Below are 18046 nucleotides of genomic sequence, written 5' to 3' on the forward strand. Positions count from 1 at the left end.
TGGGAATATGGCCTAGTGGTAAAGTGCTCGCCTCATATACATGAAGCCGGGTTCGATTCCTGAGCACCACATATATATATTAAAAAAAAAAAAAAAGGCCAGAAGTGGCTGTGGCTCAAGAGGTAGAGTGCTAGCCTTGAGCAAAAGAAGCTAGGGACAGTGCTCAGGCCTTGAGTCTACGCCCCAGGACTGGTAACAAAAACAAAAACAAACAACAAAGTATATGTTACTACTAATAAAAATACTAGTTCATTTAAAAAAAATAATCAGGCTAAACAGATTAGAAGGATGAAAACAAGATACAAAAATTCTGAAAGAAGCCTGGAGCTGTTAATTCATGCCTATAATCCTAGCTACCTAGGAGGCTGACATCTGAGGATCATGCTTCAAAGCTAGCCCAGGCAAGAAAGTCTGTGAGACTTGTACCTCTAATCACCAGAAAACTGGAAGTGGAGCTGTGGTTCAGCGTGTTAAGAGTGCTAGCCTTGAGTAAAAGAGCTCAAGAACAGTGCCCAGACCCTGAATTCAAGCCCCACCACTGACCCCCCCCCCAAAAAAAAAAATCTGAAAAAGGTGGCTAATAAAGGAGAATTAGTGCCAAGTGTAATCCCAGCATTCAGAAGGCAGAGGGCAGGAGGATATTAAGATGGAGGCCAGTCTGGATTATATAGGTGGAAAATAAAAAGCCTCAGTAAATATTGAAGGACATTACAGGAATTTAGCAAGAAAGCAGCTTTATATTGGTAGATGATAGGCCCAGAAACTTCAAGGGTTTAACCTCAGTCGTAAGAAGCATGCAAATAAAAACCAAGATAAGATATAACTTCTTTTGCCAGTTTGACTTTTGCCAGCTTGGGGACCTTGATATCTGTAATTGACTTTCAAAGAATAGTTCCATAAAGTAATTGTGTGTATGTGTGTGTATGATGCATAGGTTTATATATTTAGAAAAAAATATAAAAAACACAGGGGGCTGGGAATGTGACCTTGTGGTAGAGTGCTTGCCTAGCATGTATGAAGCCTCGGGTTCGTTTCCTTAGCACCACGTATACAGAAAAAGCTAGAAGTGGCGCTGTGGCTCAAGTAGTAGAGTGCTAGCCTTGAGCAAAAAGAAGCCAGAGACAGTGCTCAGGCCCTGAGTTCAAGGCCCAGGACTGGCAAAAAAAAAGAAACCCAAAGCATAAATATAAAGTTATTCTGTTGCTTTTTTTTTTCTAATTTTCAACATTAACTTGAGAAAAACCTTTTTTTCCTAACCCCCACCCCAAAGTAGAAAATTTTCCATCTTTTTACCCCTTTACTCTACAAAAAGCATATAAATAACACAGTTTAAGTACATCAGATATGCCCCAGGTCACAACATTTCTGTAGGAGCAGGCCTGATTATGTTGAGAGAACATAAGCATTAGTTTTCCAAGAAGAAAAGAAATGTGTACCTTCTGTGTTTTATTTCTTTTCCAATGGTCATGTCTATAGTGTAGACTTGGTTCTGTGTTAAGGTGTCTGATAACCATTTCAGTCACATGAAATCTCATCATCCTTTTTCTACTCTTTTTTTTTTACTCTTAATATAATTTTATTATTAAGATGTTTGTACATAGGGCTTACCATTTCATAAGTCATGAGCATTCCTTTTCTTTTTCAAGAATATCTGCACAAAGACTTGCTCACCTGAATAAATGCTTGATGAACTTTAAACTAGGGAATTTCAGCTATCAGAAAAACCCTCTGAAGTTGGGAGAACTTCAAGGAAATCACTTCACTGTGGTTCTCAGGTAAATAACTACAGGTAGGAGTTCAGGAGGCAGGGAGGTATTTATTCTCTCAATTCTGTGGGTGGAGTTTCTGATGCACAAGGTGGGTTGAGACTAACCCAGGTATAAAGCAAGACCTACCTTGAAGAAAAAAAAAAAAGGCAGGGAGGGTAGGGATAATTACCAGGTTACCTTGGGTTACTTGATAATCAGGTGCAGGTGCAACTTGTTAATCGGTACACTCTAGAAGGAGGGACGTGCAAGAAGTCAGAACAGGGCCTGAGGGGACTGGAAGAACAAATGTGTGCATTATTTGTACTGAAAAACAGTTCACACCCCCCACAAGCTTAGCAACACATTCAGAAGAACATCATCAGGCAGGGATTATGGCCTAGTGGCAAGAAAGCTTGCCTCATGTACATGAAGCCCTGGATTCAATTCCCCAGCACCACATATATAGAAAATGGCCAGAAGTGGCGCTGTGGCTCAAGTGGCAGAGTGCTAGCCTTGAGCAAAAAGAAGCCAGGGACAGTGCTCAGGCCCTAAGTCCAAGGCCCAGGACTGGCAAAAAAAAAAAAAAAGAAAATCTTCCAATAACATAAGGAGCCTAAAGTCTCATTTATATAAGGTGCCTAGAACACACAAATTCACAGAAAGTAACTTAAAGAGGACTCTTTAATGTGTACAAAAATTGCAGTTTGGGAAGCGGATAATGGTAAAAGTGTGTAACATCATGAGTGTACTTAATGCCCTTAAGTTATATGGTTAAAAATAGCTAAAATGGTAAACTTATTATAGTAAATACATCCTACTTAATAAACAGAGTCCTCAGGAGGTAGAGAGAAAGCTGCAGAGAGATACAGAAGCCAAGCCATAGTCACTTAGGGTGCACAACTCCAAGTGTATTTGGCTGTAAACTTTTGTCTCTGGATATTTGGGCTCCCGCAGAAACATAACAGGAACTGACGACCAAGTACAACAAGCTATGAATTCACTTAAGGAGATTGGATTTATTAACTACTATGGAATGCAAAGATTTGGAACTACAGCTGTTCCTACATATCAAGTTGGGAGGTTGGTAGTTAATTTTATAATTTTTTCTAAAAGTGGTTTAAAAAAAGAAACAAGGTTTTGTGGCTGGGAATGTGACCTAGTGGCAAGAGTGCTTGCCTCTTCATGAAGCCCTAGGTTCGATTCCTCAGCACCACATGTATAGAAAATGGCCAGAAGTAGCGCTGTGGCTCAAGTGGCAGAGCACTAGCCTTGAGCAAAAAGAAGCCAGGGACAGTGCTCAGGCCCTGAGTTCATGCCCCAGGACTGGCAAAAAAGAAAGAAACAAGGTTTTTGTTGGTGTGTTCTTTATATCTAGAGTCTTTTGTGTATAGGGCAAATGAACCACTAATTCCCAGCCTCCTTTAAATTTGTGTTCTCTGTTAAGGTAATATGTGCATGGGGTTTAAAAAAAAAAAATCCGAAAGCTGGGTGCTGGTAGCTCACACCTGTGATCCTGGCTACTCAGGAGGCTGAGATCTAAGGATTGTGGTTCAAAGCCAGCCAGGCAGGAAAGTCCTTAAGATTCTTATCACCAATTAAGTTACTCAGAAAAAGCTGGCAGTGGTGTTGTGGCTCAAATGGTAGAGCACTAGCCTTGAGCAAAAGAGCTCAGGGTCAGGACTCAGGCCCTTAAAGCCTCACTATCAACTGAGGGAAAAAAATCAGTTCAAAAAGATATGGCTGGGACTGGAAATGTGGCCTAGTGATAGAGTGCTTGCCTAGCATTCATGAAGCCCTGGGTTTGATTCCTCAACACTACATAAACAGAAAAAGCTGGAAGTGGCGCTGTGCCTCAAGTGGTAGAGTGTTAGCCTTGAGCAAAAAGAAGTCGAGATAAGTGCTCAGTCCCTGAGTGCAAGCCCCAGGACTGGCGCAAAAAAAAAAAAAAAAAAAAAGGATAGGACCATCCTTCTGTATATCGCCTAGACAATAAAAATAAACTTAAATAAATAAAAGGTGAAAAAAGATATGACCTAGCCAGATGCAGGTGGCTCATGCCTGCAGTTCTATCTACTTAAGAGGCTACGGTTCAAGGTTCAAAGACAGCCCAGGCAGGAAAGGCCATGAAACTCATCTCCAATTAACCACCACAAAACTGGAAATGGCGCTGTGGCTTCAGTGGTAGAACACTCATGTTGAGCTTAAGAGCTCAGGGACAGCCCAGGCCCAGAGTTCAATCCCTACAACTAACTAAAAAAGATGACCCAGAAAGTAAGTTTTCTTCTATCCCTATCAGCCCTCCAGAGATTTTTATTAAACAGTAAGTCTTGGCTCAGTAAGTGACACTGCATTAAATGATTGAGTAAAACCCAAGAGTAACTAGAACTCCAGATGATGGGCTGTGTAATAATCTGACTTCTCCCACCCTTTGAAGAAACTACTGTCTTCTGTGAGGTGTACAGAATGAATGGTGGAAGTGGCCAGCCACTGAGGTCCAGACAACTTCTGTCTGGGCACACTTAGTGGAGATTCAGGCATCATCCCCAACCCCAAATGCGTCTTGAGGATGCGCAGCAGATTAATAGAGCAATCTGACTCTCTGGCAGTGTAGGACTGCATTTTGGCAGTAATGGCTGATGTCCATAATCTTAGCTATTCAGGAGGCTGAGATCTGAGCATCACAGTTCGAAGCCAGCCCAGGCAGAGAAGTCTGTGAGAACTATATTCAATTAACCACCAGAAAACTAGAAGTGAAGCTGTGGCTCAAAGTAGTACAGCAATAGACTTGAGAAAAGTTCACTCAAAGTGCCCTGGCTGAGTTCAAGCCCCATGACTGACCAAAAACACAAAAAGATAATCCTTACCTTTGCCTTCTGTAGATATTTATTCCATATGTAACAACTGTAAGGTTTGTCAGAAAGGAGCCCCTCAACATGGTTCAGGCAAAGAAGAGTTTATTGGGGAAGAGCAAATTGCCAGCCCCCACAAGATGGAGGTGTGGGGAGATAGAGGGAAAGGAAGAAGAGAGAAAGAGAACGAGAGAAAAAGAGAGAGGGAAAAAGAGCAAGAAATGGAAAAGAGTGTGGGGACTTGTGTTGAGCCGGATTATATAGGGAAAGGTGGGAGGTATAACCAGGTGGATTGGATGTGACCTCAGAAGGGGGAGGTAACTGCCTCCAGGTGTGCTACTTACCCAGGTAACGCAGGTACTGGGCGCAGACTTAAACAGGTGAGGGATATCTGCATGGAACCCTCCCAGGGGTAAACCTTACAACAACTTAAGGCACAACATGGTAGTTCTAGAGTGTTTTGTATAAAATATATCCTTAATTTTACTAGTTCTAAAAATCCTTTTGGCATTTATGTTTTGAAGTTAATATCATTGTTTTTCTTTTTATCTTCAAGTGTAATAATATAATGTAATTTGTTGGTTGGTCAAAGATTTGGGCATGTAAAGTTTATCTTAATGAAAATTACTGTTAATTTTAGAGCTATTCTGCAAAATTCCTGGACAGAAGTCATGGATTTAATACTGAAACCCCGTCCAGGAGGTGAGAAAATTTATGTTAAGAAAACAAATAGGATGTATATGTCTATCTTTATGGAACCAAATTAATCATTTTGTGGCTTTGGGTAGGGTTTTGTTTATGTTTTTCTTTTTGTTCTGGTACTAGAGCTTGAACTCAGTGCCTGGGTACTGTCTCTGAGCTTTTTCACTCAAGGCTAGTGCTCTACCACTTGAGCTACAAATCTACTTTTTTTTTTTTATAGTTAATTAGCAGATCTTAGCTTCCTGAGTAGCTCGGATTACAGGCGTGAACCACCAGCACCCAGCTATGGAATCACTTTGAATAAAAAAGTATTTGTACTGAGCTGGGACATGATTCAAGTGATGGAGCACTTGCCTAGCAAGCATAATGTCCTGAGTTCAAACCTTAATACAGCAACAACAACAACAAAAAAGTCCTTGTGGAGATTGGAGTTATCAGAATTATCTTTTGTTTCTACATTAGAATTATAAGTAGCTTATTTTTCACGTATTTTATGGATATATTTGAGACTTTATATCCTGGCTTTAGCTCATCTAATTTATATTAATTCGTAAGTAAATTAACATATGTAAATGAACTCATTTCTCTTTATTCACTAGTAAGTCACTTAATGTATGAGAATGCTATATAAAATCTTGGCAAAACTTGAGAATTTTACATTTTATTTAAAAAATTTTGTGTGTACTAGTACTGGGGCTTAGACTCAGGGCCTTTCACTTTCACCTGGCTTTTTTTTTTTTTGGCCAGTCCTGGGGCTTGAACTCAGGGCCTGAGCACTACCCCTGGCTTCTTTTTGCTCAAGGCTAGCACTCTTAACATTTGAGCCACAGGGCCACTTCTGGCCTTTCCTGTATATGTGGTGCTGAGGAATCAAACCCAGGGCTTCATGTATGTGAGACAAGCACTTTGTGACTAGGCCATATTCCCAGCCCTCACCTGATTTTTCTAATCAAGGCTGGTGAACTACCACTGAAATAGTACCCCACTCCCAATCCTTGAGGATTTTTAATAAATTCACTAAAATTTTTCCAGAAAGTATCTCTAGGACCGTATTATGGAAAAGAGATTTAACAACAACTTTGTCAAAATAATAATATTCTTTGAGTACCAGTGGCTCACACCGTGGAGACTGACTGTTCAAAGCCAACCCAAGCAGGAAAGTCCATAAGATTCCATCTCTAATTAACCAGGAAAAAGCCAGGCCAGAGGCATGGTTCAAATGGTAGAGCACCTGGCAAGCAAGCAAGTACAAAGACCTGAGATCTAAGCCCATTTCTGTCAATAATAATTTGTGTAACTATTCATTTGTAGGCTAGATTGACCAAATTATCCAAATTTAAGAAAAATAGCCCACTAAACAGTGTAGTGAGAAAAGAACAGTCATATCAATTTCTTGTCTTATGTTCAATTAGCTGTGGTGTCAGTGAACAGTAAATAGCTTTTACTGTTGGTCTGGGGTTCTAGCTAGCATGCTGAGAAAGTCATAGTCACGTAGTTTCGTAGTTTTCACTTTCATGTTGTCAGGTGAAGGAACTATTCCTAATAGTCCCTTAATTACCAATTATACTTTAAAATTTTGTGTTTATTATGAAACATGTTGAAACTGTCTATTGGATAAGTTGTCTAATTGTAGCTTTTTTTTCTCCCCAGCTGAAAAGGGGTACTTGGTTAAATGCAGGGAAGAATGGGCGAAGACCAAAGACCCAGCTGCTGCCCTCAGAAAACTACCTGTCAAAAGGTGTGTGGAAGGGCAGCTGCTTCGAGGACTTTCAAAATATGGAATGAAGAATATAGTCTCTGCATTTGGCATAGTGAGTGCGATTTGTGAAGTCAGGCAATTATTTGAGGTGGTTTAACAACTTTTTAAACTTTGTCTTGGAAGATTTTACTAAACTTTGAAAGAGTAGAAAGTAAATAAAGATCCTTAGGATGTCTCTATGAGGTTTACCTTGCATGATCCTTGTTTAGACCCTGGATGGTGGGGAGCAGGTGGATGTGGGTAATGTTGGCAGTGATGAGCATTGACAGTACCAGCAAAGGGCCAATACAGAAAGTATGATCTCCAGTGGGAATGTAATGTAAAAGGCATTTAGGATCCATTGTACAGTCATTCAGTCTGCCAAGGAAGAGAGCTGGCAAGTAAACAGTGTAAATAGTTGCATGTTAGTGTGGTTTCAGCAAAGTCACTAAGACTGGATACCACATTGGCAGGTATAGCTATACCAATGTATTCATATGTGTAAGCTAGGACACATTGAAGTTTAATCTTAAAGGATAATTTTTATCTCCTACCTGTACAAAAAAAAAAAAAGCAGGATTCATACTGTGTGTGATTAGTTGTCTCTCAATTATTTTAGTGTTCTGCTGTAGAACTGTGGAAGAGAAAGCACTGTTGACTCTTTAATTGTATTGTAAATTCCATGAGTTTTAATTGATTTCAGGTATCATTTATTTCCATGGACATAAGCATTGTGGGTATAAAAGGTAAATGGTTACTACTGATGACAGTTAATACAGTTTGAGGTATCTTCATCTAATGCTTCCATTTAATGCTGTCTATTAAATTTATTTGGCACAAAGTTCAACTTAAACTAAGTTAAATTTAGCTTGAAGTCTCTGATTTAATTTCCTGTTACTGTTTCTGCATTAAGTTCACCACTCAACGAGCAGGATACCTTGGAAAGTACAGGCTTTAATATTTAGAATATATTTTTCTTTCCCTTCAGATACCAAGAAATAATCGCTTAATGTATATTCATAGCTATCAAAGCTATGTGTGGAATAACATGGTGAGCAAGAGGATAGAAGACTATGGGCTGAAACCTATTCCAGGGGACCTTGTTCTCAAAGGAGGTAAAGATGGCATATTCAATCAAACTTAGATTCAGGTATTTGAAACAAGGAGCTTTAAAAGCTAGCCTGGATGGATGCTGGTGACTCACACCTATAATCATAGCTACTTAGGAGGCTAAGGTCTGAAGATCATAGTTTGAAGCTAGCCTGGGTAAGGAAAGGCTGTGAGACTCTCAACTCCAGTTAAACACAAAAAAAGTTGGAAGTAGAGCTGTAGCTAAAGTGGTAGAGTGCTAAAGCTCAGGGACAGTGCCTAGGCCCTGCATTGAAGTGGCAGAATCGCCACACAAACGCAAAAAAAAAAACCAACAAGCTGGCCTGGCTACTAGTTAAGACAGATCTTGTTGGAGGTTAGAAGCGCTATATAATTACAGATAGCCAAGTTTGTGTTTGTAACATCAATGAAAAATATACCTGTCGTTTGAGTAAGCAACTGACTTTGGGCCTCCTATTTTCTCAACTAGTGACAGAACAGGATTTGGACTAGCCATGGATAAAGGAAAATCTGAGACAGTGTTAATATCCTACCTAATGTGGAGCCCCTGCTGTGTACAAGGTGCTTGTACTAAGCCCTTTGCCTGTATCTAGTTTGAAGCTCACAATACCACTAGGAAATATTTCTCTCATCTTTTTGGGGTCCCACAGCTGCTAGGGGCCTGTTGTCCTAGCTCCTTTAGGCGGCTGAGATCTGAGGATTATAATTCAAAACCAGCCTGAGCAGGCAAGTCTGTGAGACTCTTACCTCCAATTAAGCACCAGTAAAGCTAGAAGAGGTGTAGCTCAAGTCATACAGTGCTACCCTGGAGCCAGAAATATCGGGAACAGCACCTAGTCCCTGAGTTCAAACCCCAGGACTGGACCAAAAAAGAAAAAGCTGGGATCTAGAGTCAAGGCTGATGTCAAACTCCCAGGTCAGTGGCCTATCAGAGTATACATCTCTTAGCAGTCACTTGTGTTTGTTCTTTCATTGTTTTGCTAGTTTAACATTTTTTTCTTAAAGCAACATTAATCTCTCTCTCTCTCTCCTCCCTCTCCCCCCCCATATATATGCATTTATATGTACACATACACATATATATTCAGGGCTAGGAGTTGAGTGTGAGGCTTGAAGTCAGACTCTGGGCACTGCCCTCTTTTTGCTCAAGGCTAGTGCTCGACCATTTTGAGCCCACAATGACACTTCTGGTTTTCTGGTGGTTAACTGGAGATAAGAGTTTCACAGATTGGGCTGGGAATGGAGCTTAGCGGTAGAGTGCTTGCCTAGCATGCATGAAGTCCTGGGTTGTATTTCTCAGCACCATATAAGCAGAAAAGCCGGAAGTGGAGCTGTGGGTCAAGAAGTAGAGTGCTAGCCCCAGGACTGGCCAAAAAAGAAAAAAGTTTCACAGATCTTTCTGCCCAAGCTGCCTTTTGAGCTGCAATTCTCAGAACTCAGCCTTCTGAGTAGCTATGATTACATACATGAGCCACCAGCTCCCAGCATTGTGATTTCTTTTCTTTTTTTTTTTTTTTTTTGCCAGTCCTGGGGCTTGAACTCAGCCTTGACCCTGTCTCTGAGCCTCTATTCTCAAGGCTACCTACCACAAGAGCCACAACACCACTTCCAGCCTTTTCTCTTTGTGTGGTACTAAGGAATCAAAGCCAAGGTTTCATGCATGCTAGGCAAGCATTCTACCACTAAGCCACATTCCTAGCCCGTGATTTTTTTTTTAAAGTATTTCATTTTCAGAAAATGACCATGTAGCTGAAAAGTTAATCGTTTTGTTTTTGTTGATCGTGGGGTTTGAATTCTGGGCCTAGAAGCTGTCTTTGAGCTCTTCAGCTCAAGGCTGGTGTTCTACCATTTGTGCCACAGTGCCACTTCCAGTTTTCTGGTGGTTAATTGGAGGTAAGAGTCTCTCGGACTTTTGCAGATTTTCCTGCCCAGGCTGTCTTTGAACCGAGATCTTCAGATCTCAGCCTCCTGAGTATTAGGATTACAGGCCTGAGCCACTAGCACCCAGCTGAAAAGTTTTTTTTGTGGCTTTCTTGCTTTATTTTGTTTTGTTTTTTGAGAAATATTTTTGTTTCTTTTTTCCTGGTCTGAGATGGGGACTCGAACTTGGTACCTGTATCTGCTTTCACTCATGGATTAGCACTCTACCAACTGAGCCACACTTCCAAGCCTTATTTTTAAAATATGTTATTCTACTAAATCCTTAATTTTAGTTTATTCTGTGGAGTAAAACAGACCAAAGAGTGTATTTTCTAGCTTAGTTTCTTTTAGTTTCCTAGGCCACTGAATGTGCACTTTTGACTTCCTTGTACATATATAATTCTTAGAACCTGAGTTTATGAAAATAATGCTTTTTTTCTTCACTTACTGTTTTATTTGTGGGTTTGCAGCTACAGCAACCTATATTGAGGAAGAAGATGTTAATAATTATTCCATCCATGATGTGGTCATGCCTTTGCCTGGTTTTGATGTTATCTATCCAAAGCATAAAAGTAAGTTCCCTGTGTGGGCAAAATAGTTACAAGTCTAATGTATTAACCTACTTGAAACCAAAAGTGAAGAGAAGAAAAAAATATTAGTACAGTAAATATCTATCATACTTAGATATGATATATGAACCATAGTTATTTATGAAAGTCTTCCAGAAAAGAATGCATTCAGATGGGCCAGGAGTTTGGCCTAGTGTAGAGTGCTTGCCTAGCATGCACGATGCCCTGGGTTTGATTCCTTGGTACTACATATTCAGAAAGGGCTGGGGCTGGGAATATGGCCTAGTGGCAAGAGTGCTTGTCTTGTATACATGAAGCCCTGGGTTCGATTCCTCAGTACCACATATATGGAAAAGACCAGAAGTGGTGCTGTGGCTCAAGTGGCAGAGTGCTAGCCTTGAGCAAAAAGAAGCCAAAGGACAGTGCTCAGGCCCTGAGTTCAAGCTCCAGGACTGGCAAAAAAAAATAGCTGGAAGTGGTACTGTGGCTCAAGTAGTAGAGTGCTAGCCTTGAGCAAAAAGAGCTCAAGAACAGTACCCAAGCCCTGCGTTAAAGCCCCATAAACAACAACAACAACAACAAAAAGAGTACATTCAGATGGTTAATTTGAATTTAAGAAAATAAGCTAGGCTCGGGTGACTCTTACCTGTAATCTTAACTACTCAGGCTGAGACCTGGCAGATCGAATTTCAAAGCCAGCCAGACAGGAAAAATATCCATGAGACTCCATATCCAAAATACCCAGAAAAATGCTGGCTCAAGTTCTATATATAGTACCAGCTATTGGCAAATAGCCCCAATACTGGCAATAAGAAACTAGCTGGGTACCTGCAATCTCCGCTATATTGGAAGAGTACAGCTAGAGGATTGTTTGACTCTACAAGTTAGAGACCATCCTTAATAACATAGTGAGACTATCTCAAAATTTAAAAAAATATATATCCAGGTGGCCAGACAATCATACCTGTATAATCTTAGCTACTTAGGAAGCTGATATCTGACAATTGTGGTTTAAAGCCAGCCAGGGCAGGAAAGTCCATGAGACTCTTAAACTACTCAGAAAAGTTAGAATTGGCCCCTGTAGCTCAAGTGGTAGAATACTAGCCTTGAATACAAAAGAAGTTCAGGCACTGAGTTTAAGCCCCAGGACCAGCAAAACAGCAACAAAAAAAAAACCAGCCAGGCACCAGTGGCTTATAACACTGGGTACTTAGGAGGCTGAGCTCTCCATAATTATGGTTTAAAGCCAGCCCAGGCAAAAAAAAGTCACTGAGACTCCATGTCCAAAATAGTAGCAAGGGCTGAGAATGTGGCTTAGTGGTAGAGTGCTTGCCTAGCATGCAGGAAGCCCTAGGTTCCATTCCTCAGTACCACATAAACAGAATAAGCCAGAAGTGGCATTGTGGCTCAAGTGGTACAGTGCTATCCTTGAGCAAAAAGAAGCCAAGTACAGTGCTCAGGTCCTGAGTCCAAGCCCCAGGACTGGCACAAAAAAAAGCAAAAATGTAGATCGAGTGGTAGAGTGCTGGGTATGAGTGAAAAAGCCAAACACGTACTTGGAGACTTTCATAAATAACTATGGTTCATATATGGGAAAGTGTACATTTATGCAAGAATCCACACTATGTCTCAGAAATAACCAGAGCAAAAAATAAAAGGGATTGATATATGACTCTGCACTATAATACCTCATTAGTAAGCACAAGGTCCTGAGTTCAAACCTCAGTATGTTGGGGGGATAGGGGGACAGGGACAGACAATTGAAAAATTTGAAGTCATTTACCCTAGGCTAGATAAAAGGTTTGGTGGAAGAAATGTCAAAGGAAGAACAATCAAGAAAGCTAAAATGCAGTGATCTAATGAAAGATACGGCTTAAAGGTTCAGTACTTAGGAATGCATGTTAGAGGACAAGTAATGGCTATGTTCCAAAGCAGTCAACAACAAATCACAAGAAAACAGATTTCTGCTTAAGACAGGAGAATTTTCTAATAATAGCATGCCTTACAAAGTAGTTTCCCCTAAGTGACATGTAAAATAATATTAGAAAGATGTTTAGTCAGATTGCAGTGGCTCACACCTATAATCCTAGCTACTCAGGAGGCTGAGATATGAGAATCAAAGTTTAAAGCTACCTCTAACAGGAAAGTCTGTGAGACACTTATCCTCCAATTAACTACCAGAAAATTGGAAATGGAGTTGTGGTTTGAAGTGGTAGAGCACTAGTCTTGCATAAAAAACCTCAGGGATAGTGCCCAGTGCCCAAGCCCCAGGACCAACAACAACAAAAAAGAAGAAAGATCTCTATTGTTAAAATAAAAAGAGAGGCTAGGAATGTGGCTTAGCGGTAGAGTGCTTGCCTAGCATACATGAAGCCTGAGCTCCATTCCTCAGCACCACGTATACAGAAAAAGCCAGAAGTGATGCTGTGGCAATGTGGCTCAAGTGGTAGAGTGCTAGCCTTGAGCAAAAAGAAACCAGGAACAGTGCTCAGGCCCTGAGTTCAAGCCCCAGGACAGGCCCCCTCAAAAAAAGAAGAAGAAGAAAAGATTGTATGTTAGATATGAGAGTGAGTCAGTGGTATTCAGGGCCTCTTATTTGCAACTAACTATCCCTTCCATAGAGTATTTGAAGCCTCTGTATATGGTCTCCTGATTCTGAGCCCATATAAGCAATAGTTCAGCAACTTCAGGTGAAATGACATTTTATAATAGTTAGCTTGGTACTAGAACACTTCAAATCCTGTGGGGTGATTGCAAAGATAACTTAGAAATTGGCCAAACCAAAGTGTAGCCTAGTTACTAAATCACTAAATTTTTATTCCAGAGAACAAACTTTGGATTATAAATTAGAGTTACTAATTTTTTTAGTGTAATCAGACTGAATTTACATTTTACACTGTTCCAGTCTTGTCCAAGCTGGGAAGCTGCACTAATGTTTTGTGTTTCATATTAGTTAGTGAAGCCTACAGAGAAATGCTCACAGCAGACAATCTTGATATTGACAACATGAGACACAAAATTCGAGACTATTCCTTATCCGGGGCCTACCGCAAGATCATTATTCGTCCTCAGAATGTCAGCTGGTGAGTACTAGTCTGGAATGCAAACAGAATGGAACTGAAGGGATACTGGTGGCTCACACTTGTAATTGTAGCTGCTCAGGAGTCTGATATTTGAGGATTGTGGTTTGAAGGCAGCCCAGCCAGGAAAGTCTATGAGACTCTTTTTTTTGGCCAGTCCTGGGGCTTGGACTCAGGGCCTGAGCACTGCCCCTGGCTTCTTTTTGCTCAAGGCTAGCACTCTGCCACTTTGAGCCACAGCACCACTTCTGGCTATTTTCTGTATATGTGGTACTGGGGAATTGAACCCAGGGCTTCTTGCCACTAGGCCATATTTCTAGCCCCTTATGAGACTATCTCCAATTAACCACTGGAGAGCTAGAAGGGGAACTGTTACACAAGTGGTAGAGCAGAAGCCTTGAGCACAAAAGCTCAGGGACAGCACCTGAGTGCAAGCTGTGTGTGTAGAGTGTACCTTGTGAGCAGCAAGTACCCCCTGCACCTGTGTTTTGATTTCCTTCCCTTTCTAAGCTGCACTTACACCTTGATCAGTGAATAATCTGCCTCTCTTTACAACCTAATCACAGCTCTTTGTATGTGTTTTTGTTGGTGATTTATAGGACTAATTAATACCCCCACACACAAAAAAGAAGAAAATACAGTACACGGTTTTCAGTCTCTGCTTATCTGTTTTTCAGTGCTTAGAATCATGCATGTCAGTGTTATCATTGTTGTTGACCCAAGTACGTATTGTTTGAATCATCAAGAAATAAATGAAGCTTTGTGGAATGCAAGAATGTAGGGGCTGGGGATATGGCCTAGTGGCAAGAGTGCTTGCCTCGTATACATGAAGCCCTAGGTTCGATTCCCCAGCACCACATATACAGAAAATGGCCAGAAGTGGCGCTGTGGCTCAAGTGGCAGAGTGCTAGCCTTGAGCAAGAAGAAGCCAGGGACAGTGCTCAGGCCCTGAGTCCAAGCCCCAGGACTGGCAAAAAAAAAAAAAGAATGTAGTGGCTTTGCCTTACAAGTGTTGATACCATCACTGAATTACTAAAGAAATGTGTAGAGAAAGAACCTTGTTCTAATATTTCTAGAGATAAAAGGATATTTATATTCATTCATTTTAAATAATAGTGTTATATAAACCTTTCTTTGCTTTAATTTTAAAATGAAGTCCAAAACTACCCATGACCATGAAACTCTTTCCTTCCCTCTCTTCTGCTCCCTTTTTCTTGTCTCTTCTCTGCTTTGGGTATGAAATAGGCAGAGTTGGACTTAATCTTTCTCCCTCCAAAGAGTAGTTTTTACTTGTAGCAAGATATTGATAGTAGTGGTGAGCATTCCAGAGAAAATGTAAATGCCGTGATTAGTTTGGTCCCCTCTTTACGAAGTGAAATGATTATCAACTTCACATAATAATTTCTAGCCCAGTGCCAGTGGCTCATGCCTGTAATCATAACTACGCAGGAGACTGAGATCTGAGGATCAAGATTCAAAGCCAGCCTGGGCAGGAAAGTCTGTGAGACTTACCTCTAATTAATCACAGAAAAAGTGGCGTCATGGCTCAAGTGGTAGAGTGCTAGCCTTGAGCGCAAGGTGCCCAGGGACAGCACCCAGACCCAGAGTTCAAGCCCCAGGACTAGCCAAAAAAGAAAAAGAGAGGCTGGGAATATGGCCTAGTGGCAAGAGTGCTTGCCTTGTATACATGAAGCCCGCCCTGGGTTCGATTCCGCAGCACTACATATATAGAAGTGGCTCTGTGGCTCAAGTGGCAGAGTGCTAGCCTTGAGCAGAAAGAAGACAGGGACAGTGCTCAGGCCCTGAGTCCAAGCCCCAGGACTGGCCCAAAAAAAAAAATGAAAAAGAATTTCTGTCCTGGAGAAACATCATTTCTATAGGATGGCATCATTTGCTGTTTTATTATATGAATAACAAAGGTAACAGTTACACAAAAAAATCTGGCCCTGTTCTGCTATTGGGAAGTTCTATCTGTATTTACTTGTAACAGTCTTTTGTGTTTTTCTTACTAAAAAAGTGATGATGAGCAACTTAGTGAAAGTTCTTTTATACTTACCTTTGTTTATGTGTTTTGAAGGGAAGTCGTTGCATATGATGATCCTAAAATTCCACTTTTCAACACAGATGTGGACAACTTAGAAGGGAAGCCACCACCAGTTTTTGCATCTGGTAAGTTCATTTAGTTTTCTGCTTTCTGTCAATTTTGGAATGTTTTCTTATTTAAAAAAAAAAACTAACTTTGGTCTGAGAATATGGCCTAGTGGTAAAGTGCTCACCTCGTTTACACGAAGCCCTGGGTTCGATTCCTCAGCACCACATAAACAGAAAAGGCCCAAGTGGCGCCATGGCTCAAATGGTAGAGTGCTAGCCTTGAGCAAAAAGAAGCCAAGGACAGTGCTCAGGCCCTGAGTTCAAGCCCCAGGACTGGCAAAAAAAAAAAAAAAAAAAAAAACACAGGGCTGGGGATATGGCCTAGTGGCAAGAGCGCTTGCCTCCTATACTTGAAGCCCTGGGTTCGATTCCCCAGCACCACATATACAGAAAATAGCCAGAAGTGGCGCTGTGACTCAAGTGGCAGAGTGCTAGCCTTGAGCAAAAAGAAGCCAGGGACAGTGCTCAGGCCCTGAGTCCAAGGCCCAGGACTTGCAAAAAAAAAAACCAAAACAACACAGAACAAAACAAAAAAAATTAACTTTTTTTCACATGTGATTATTCACTTTTGTAATCATAGCTACTCAGGATACCAACATATCGAATGATCTCAATTCTTGGACTAAATTAGACCCAATATCAAAAGCAAAATAAAACAAAAGGGTGGGCTGGGTTGTGGCTTAGTAGTAAAGTGCTTGCCCAACATGCATGAAGCCCTGGGTTCAATTGCTCAGTACCACATAAACAGATAAAGCTGGAAGTGGCTTTGTGGCTTAAGTGGTAAAAAGTGCTAACGTTGAACAAAAGAAGCTCAGGGGCAGGGCCCAGGCCCTAAGGACTGGCAAAAGGGGGTAGGGGGTGGGAGGTATAACTCAAGTGGCCCTGGATTCAATACCAGTTTGGGGGAGGGGTAAAACATTGAAGAAAAAGAAACTGGTCTTTAAATCACTTCTACCCACTCCATGATTTCGCTTTTGTGTTTTATCACCTTAGCTGGAGGTGAGTAGCTAAAACATCCAGTCCCACTGAAAATGAAAGAATGTTATAGATGATAGTGATTAACAGGTAACAGTAATTTTTCCCTCCTCCATGTAAAAAGGTGAAGTAAAAATTTAAGAAGTTTCTAGAAACTTAAATTTTTGTTCTCATTATTAAATTTTTCTTGTTCCTTTTTGTATTTTCACCTTAATTTTGTTTTTAGACAGGATCTCACTCACTATGTACTATAAGCTATCCTCAAACTCATAAATTTCCTTCCTCAATTTCATGAGTGCTGGAATTACAAGCATGTTATAGCCATGCCTTCCATACATTTCTCCTGTGCTCTCTGTCACCTACCATTCTTATAAAGGCTCCTAAGTACAATTGGCCTATTCATTCAAAAGGTTCGTGCACTGTCAGATCTTTCCTTTCCCATAGTCTCTTTTCTGAGGCTCTGGGGAAGTAAAAATTTAAGGAAGGAGCAGCAGTATCTTCATTTCCCTGACCATTCTCTTTCTTTTTTTTTTTTTCTCTTGGCAGAAGGCAAATACAGGGCTCTGAAAATGCATTTTTCTCTTCCTCCTTCTACTTATGCTACCATGGCCATTCGAGAAGTGCTAAAAATGGATACCAGCATCAAGAACCAGACCCAGCTGAATACAACTTGGCTCCGCTGAGTACGTCACAGATTAGAAAATGTAGACATTTGCTTCCTTGCCTTCAGTTCATTTTTCTCTTAGTGCAGACCCATTTATGGAATTTGAATCTTTCTATTAAAGGATTGTTTGTATTTTTTTTAAGTTTTTATTAGCTTAAAGAAATAATTTGCAACATTTGTATAGATATACAATCCTGAGGATCCTGAATTTAGCTCAGAGGTTATCAATCAGAATATACTTTAGGTGCTTAAATTACAGTACAGTATCAGCATTACTGGCTTTCTGATGAAGAAAGACTTTGTTTTAAAGTACCAGTTTTAGCTGGGTGCCGGTGGCTCACACCTGAAATCCTAGCTAAGGATTGTGGTTTGAAGCCAGCCCAGACAGGAAAGTCCCCATGAGACTCTTATCTCCAATTAACCACTCAAAAACCACAAGTGGCGGTGTGGCTCAGGTGGTAGAGCACTAGCCTTGAGCACAAAGAGGCTCAGGGACAGCACCCAGGCCTTGAGTTCAAGCCCTACAACAAAATAATAATA

The 18046-nt window shown here is 40.8% G+C and overlaps 1 protein-coding gene across 2 annotated transcripts in view; it reads left to right on the plus strand.

Moving 5' to 3' along the window:
- Positions 1–17822, plus strand: part of Pus7 (pseudouridine synthase 7) — a 40744-nt gene extending 22922 nt beyond the window's left edge. For both annotated transcript variants that reach the window (XM_048339824.1, XM_048339825.1), the window contains exons 8-16: positions 1647–1775; positions 2703–2828; positions 5238–5299; positions 6950–7110; positions 8026–8152; positions 10538–10639; positions 13590–13719; positions 15794–15885; positions 17389–17822. In XM_048339824.1, the coding sequence (XP_048195781.1) occupies positions 1647–1775; positions 2703–2828; positions 5238–5299; positions 6950–7110; positions 8026–8152; positions 10538–10639; positions 13590–13719; positions 15794–15885; positions 17389–17525 (1066 nt within the window). In that variant the 3' untranslated portion in view covers positions 17526–17822. The remainder of the gene's footprint in view (positions 1–1646; positions 1776–2702; positions 2829–5237; positions 5300–6949; positions 7111–8025; positions 8153–10537; positions 10640–13589; positions 13720–15793; positions 15886–17388) is intronic.
- Positions 17823–18046: the final 224 nt, after the last annotated feature.

This window comes from Perognathus longimembris, chromosome 2 (assembly GCF_023159225.1).
Source record: "Perognathus longimembris pacificus isolate PPM17 chromosome 2, ASM2315922v1, whole genome shotgun sequence".
NCBI lineage: Eukaryota > Metazoa > Chordata > Mammalia > Rodentia > Heteromyidae > Perognathus > Perognathus longimembris.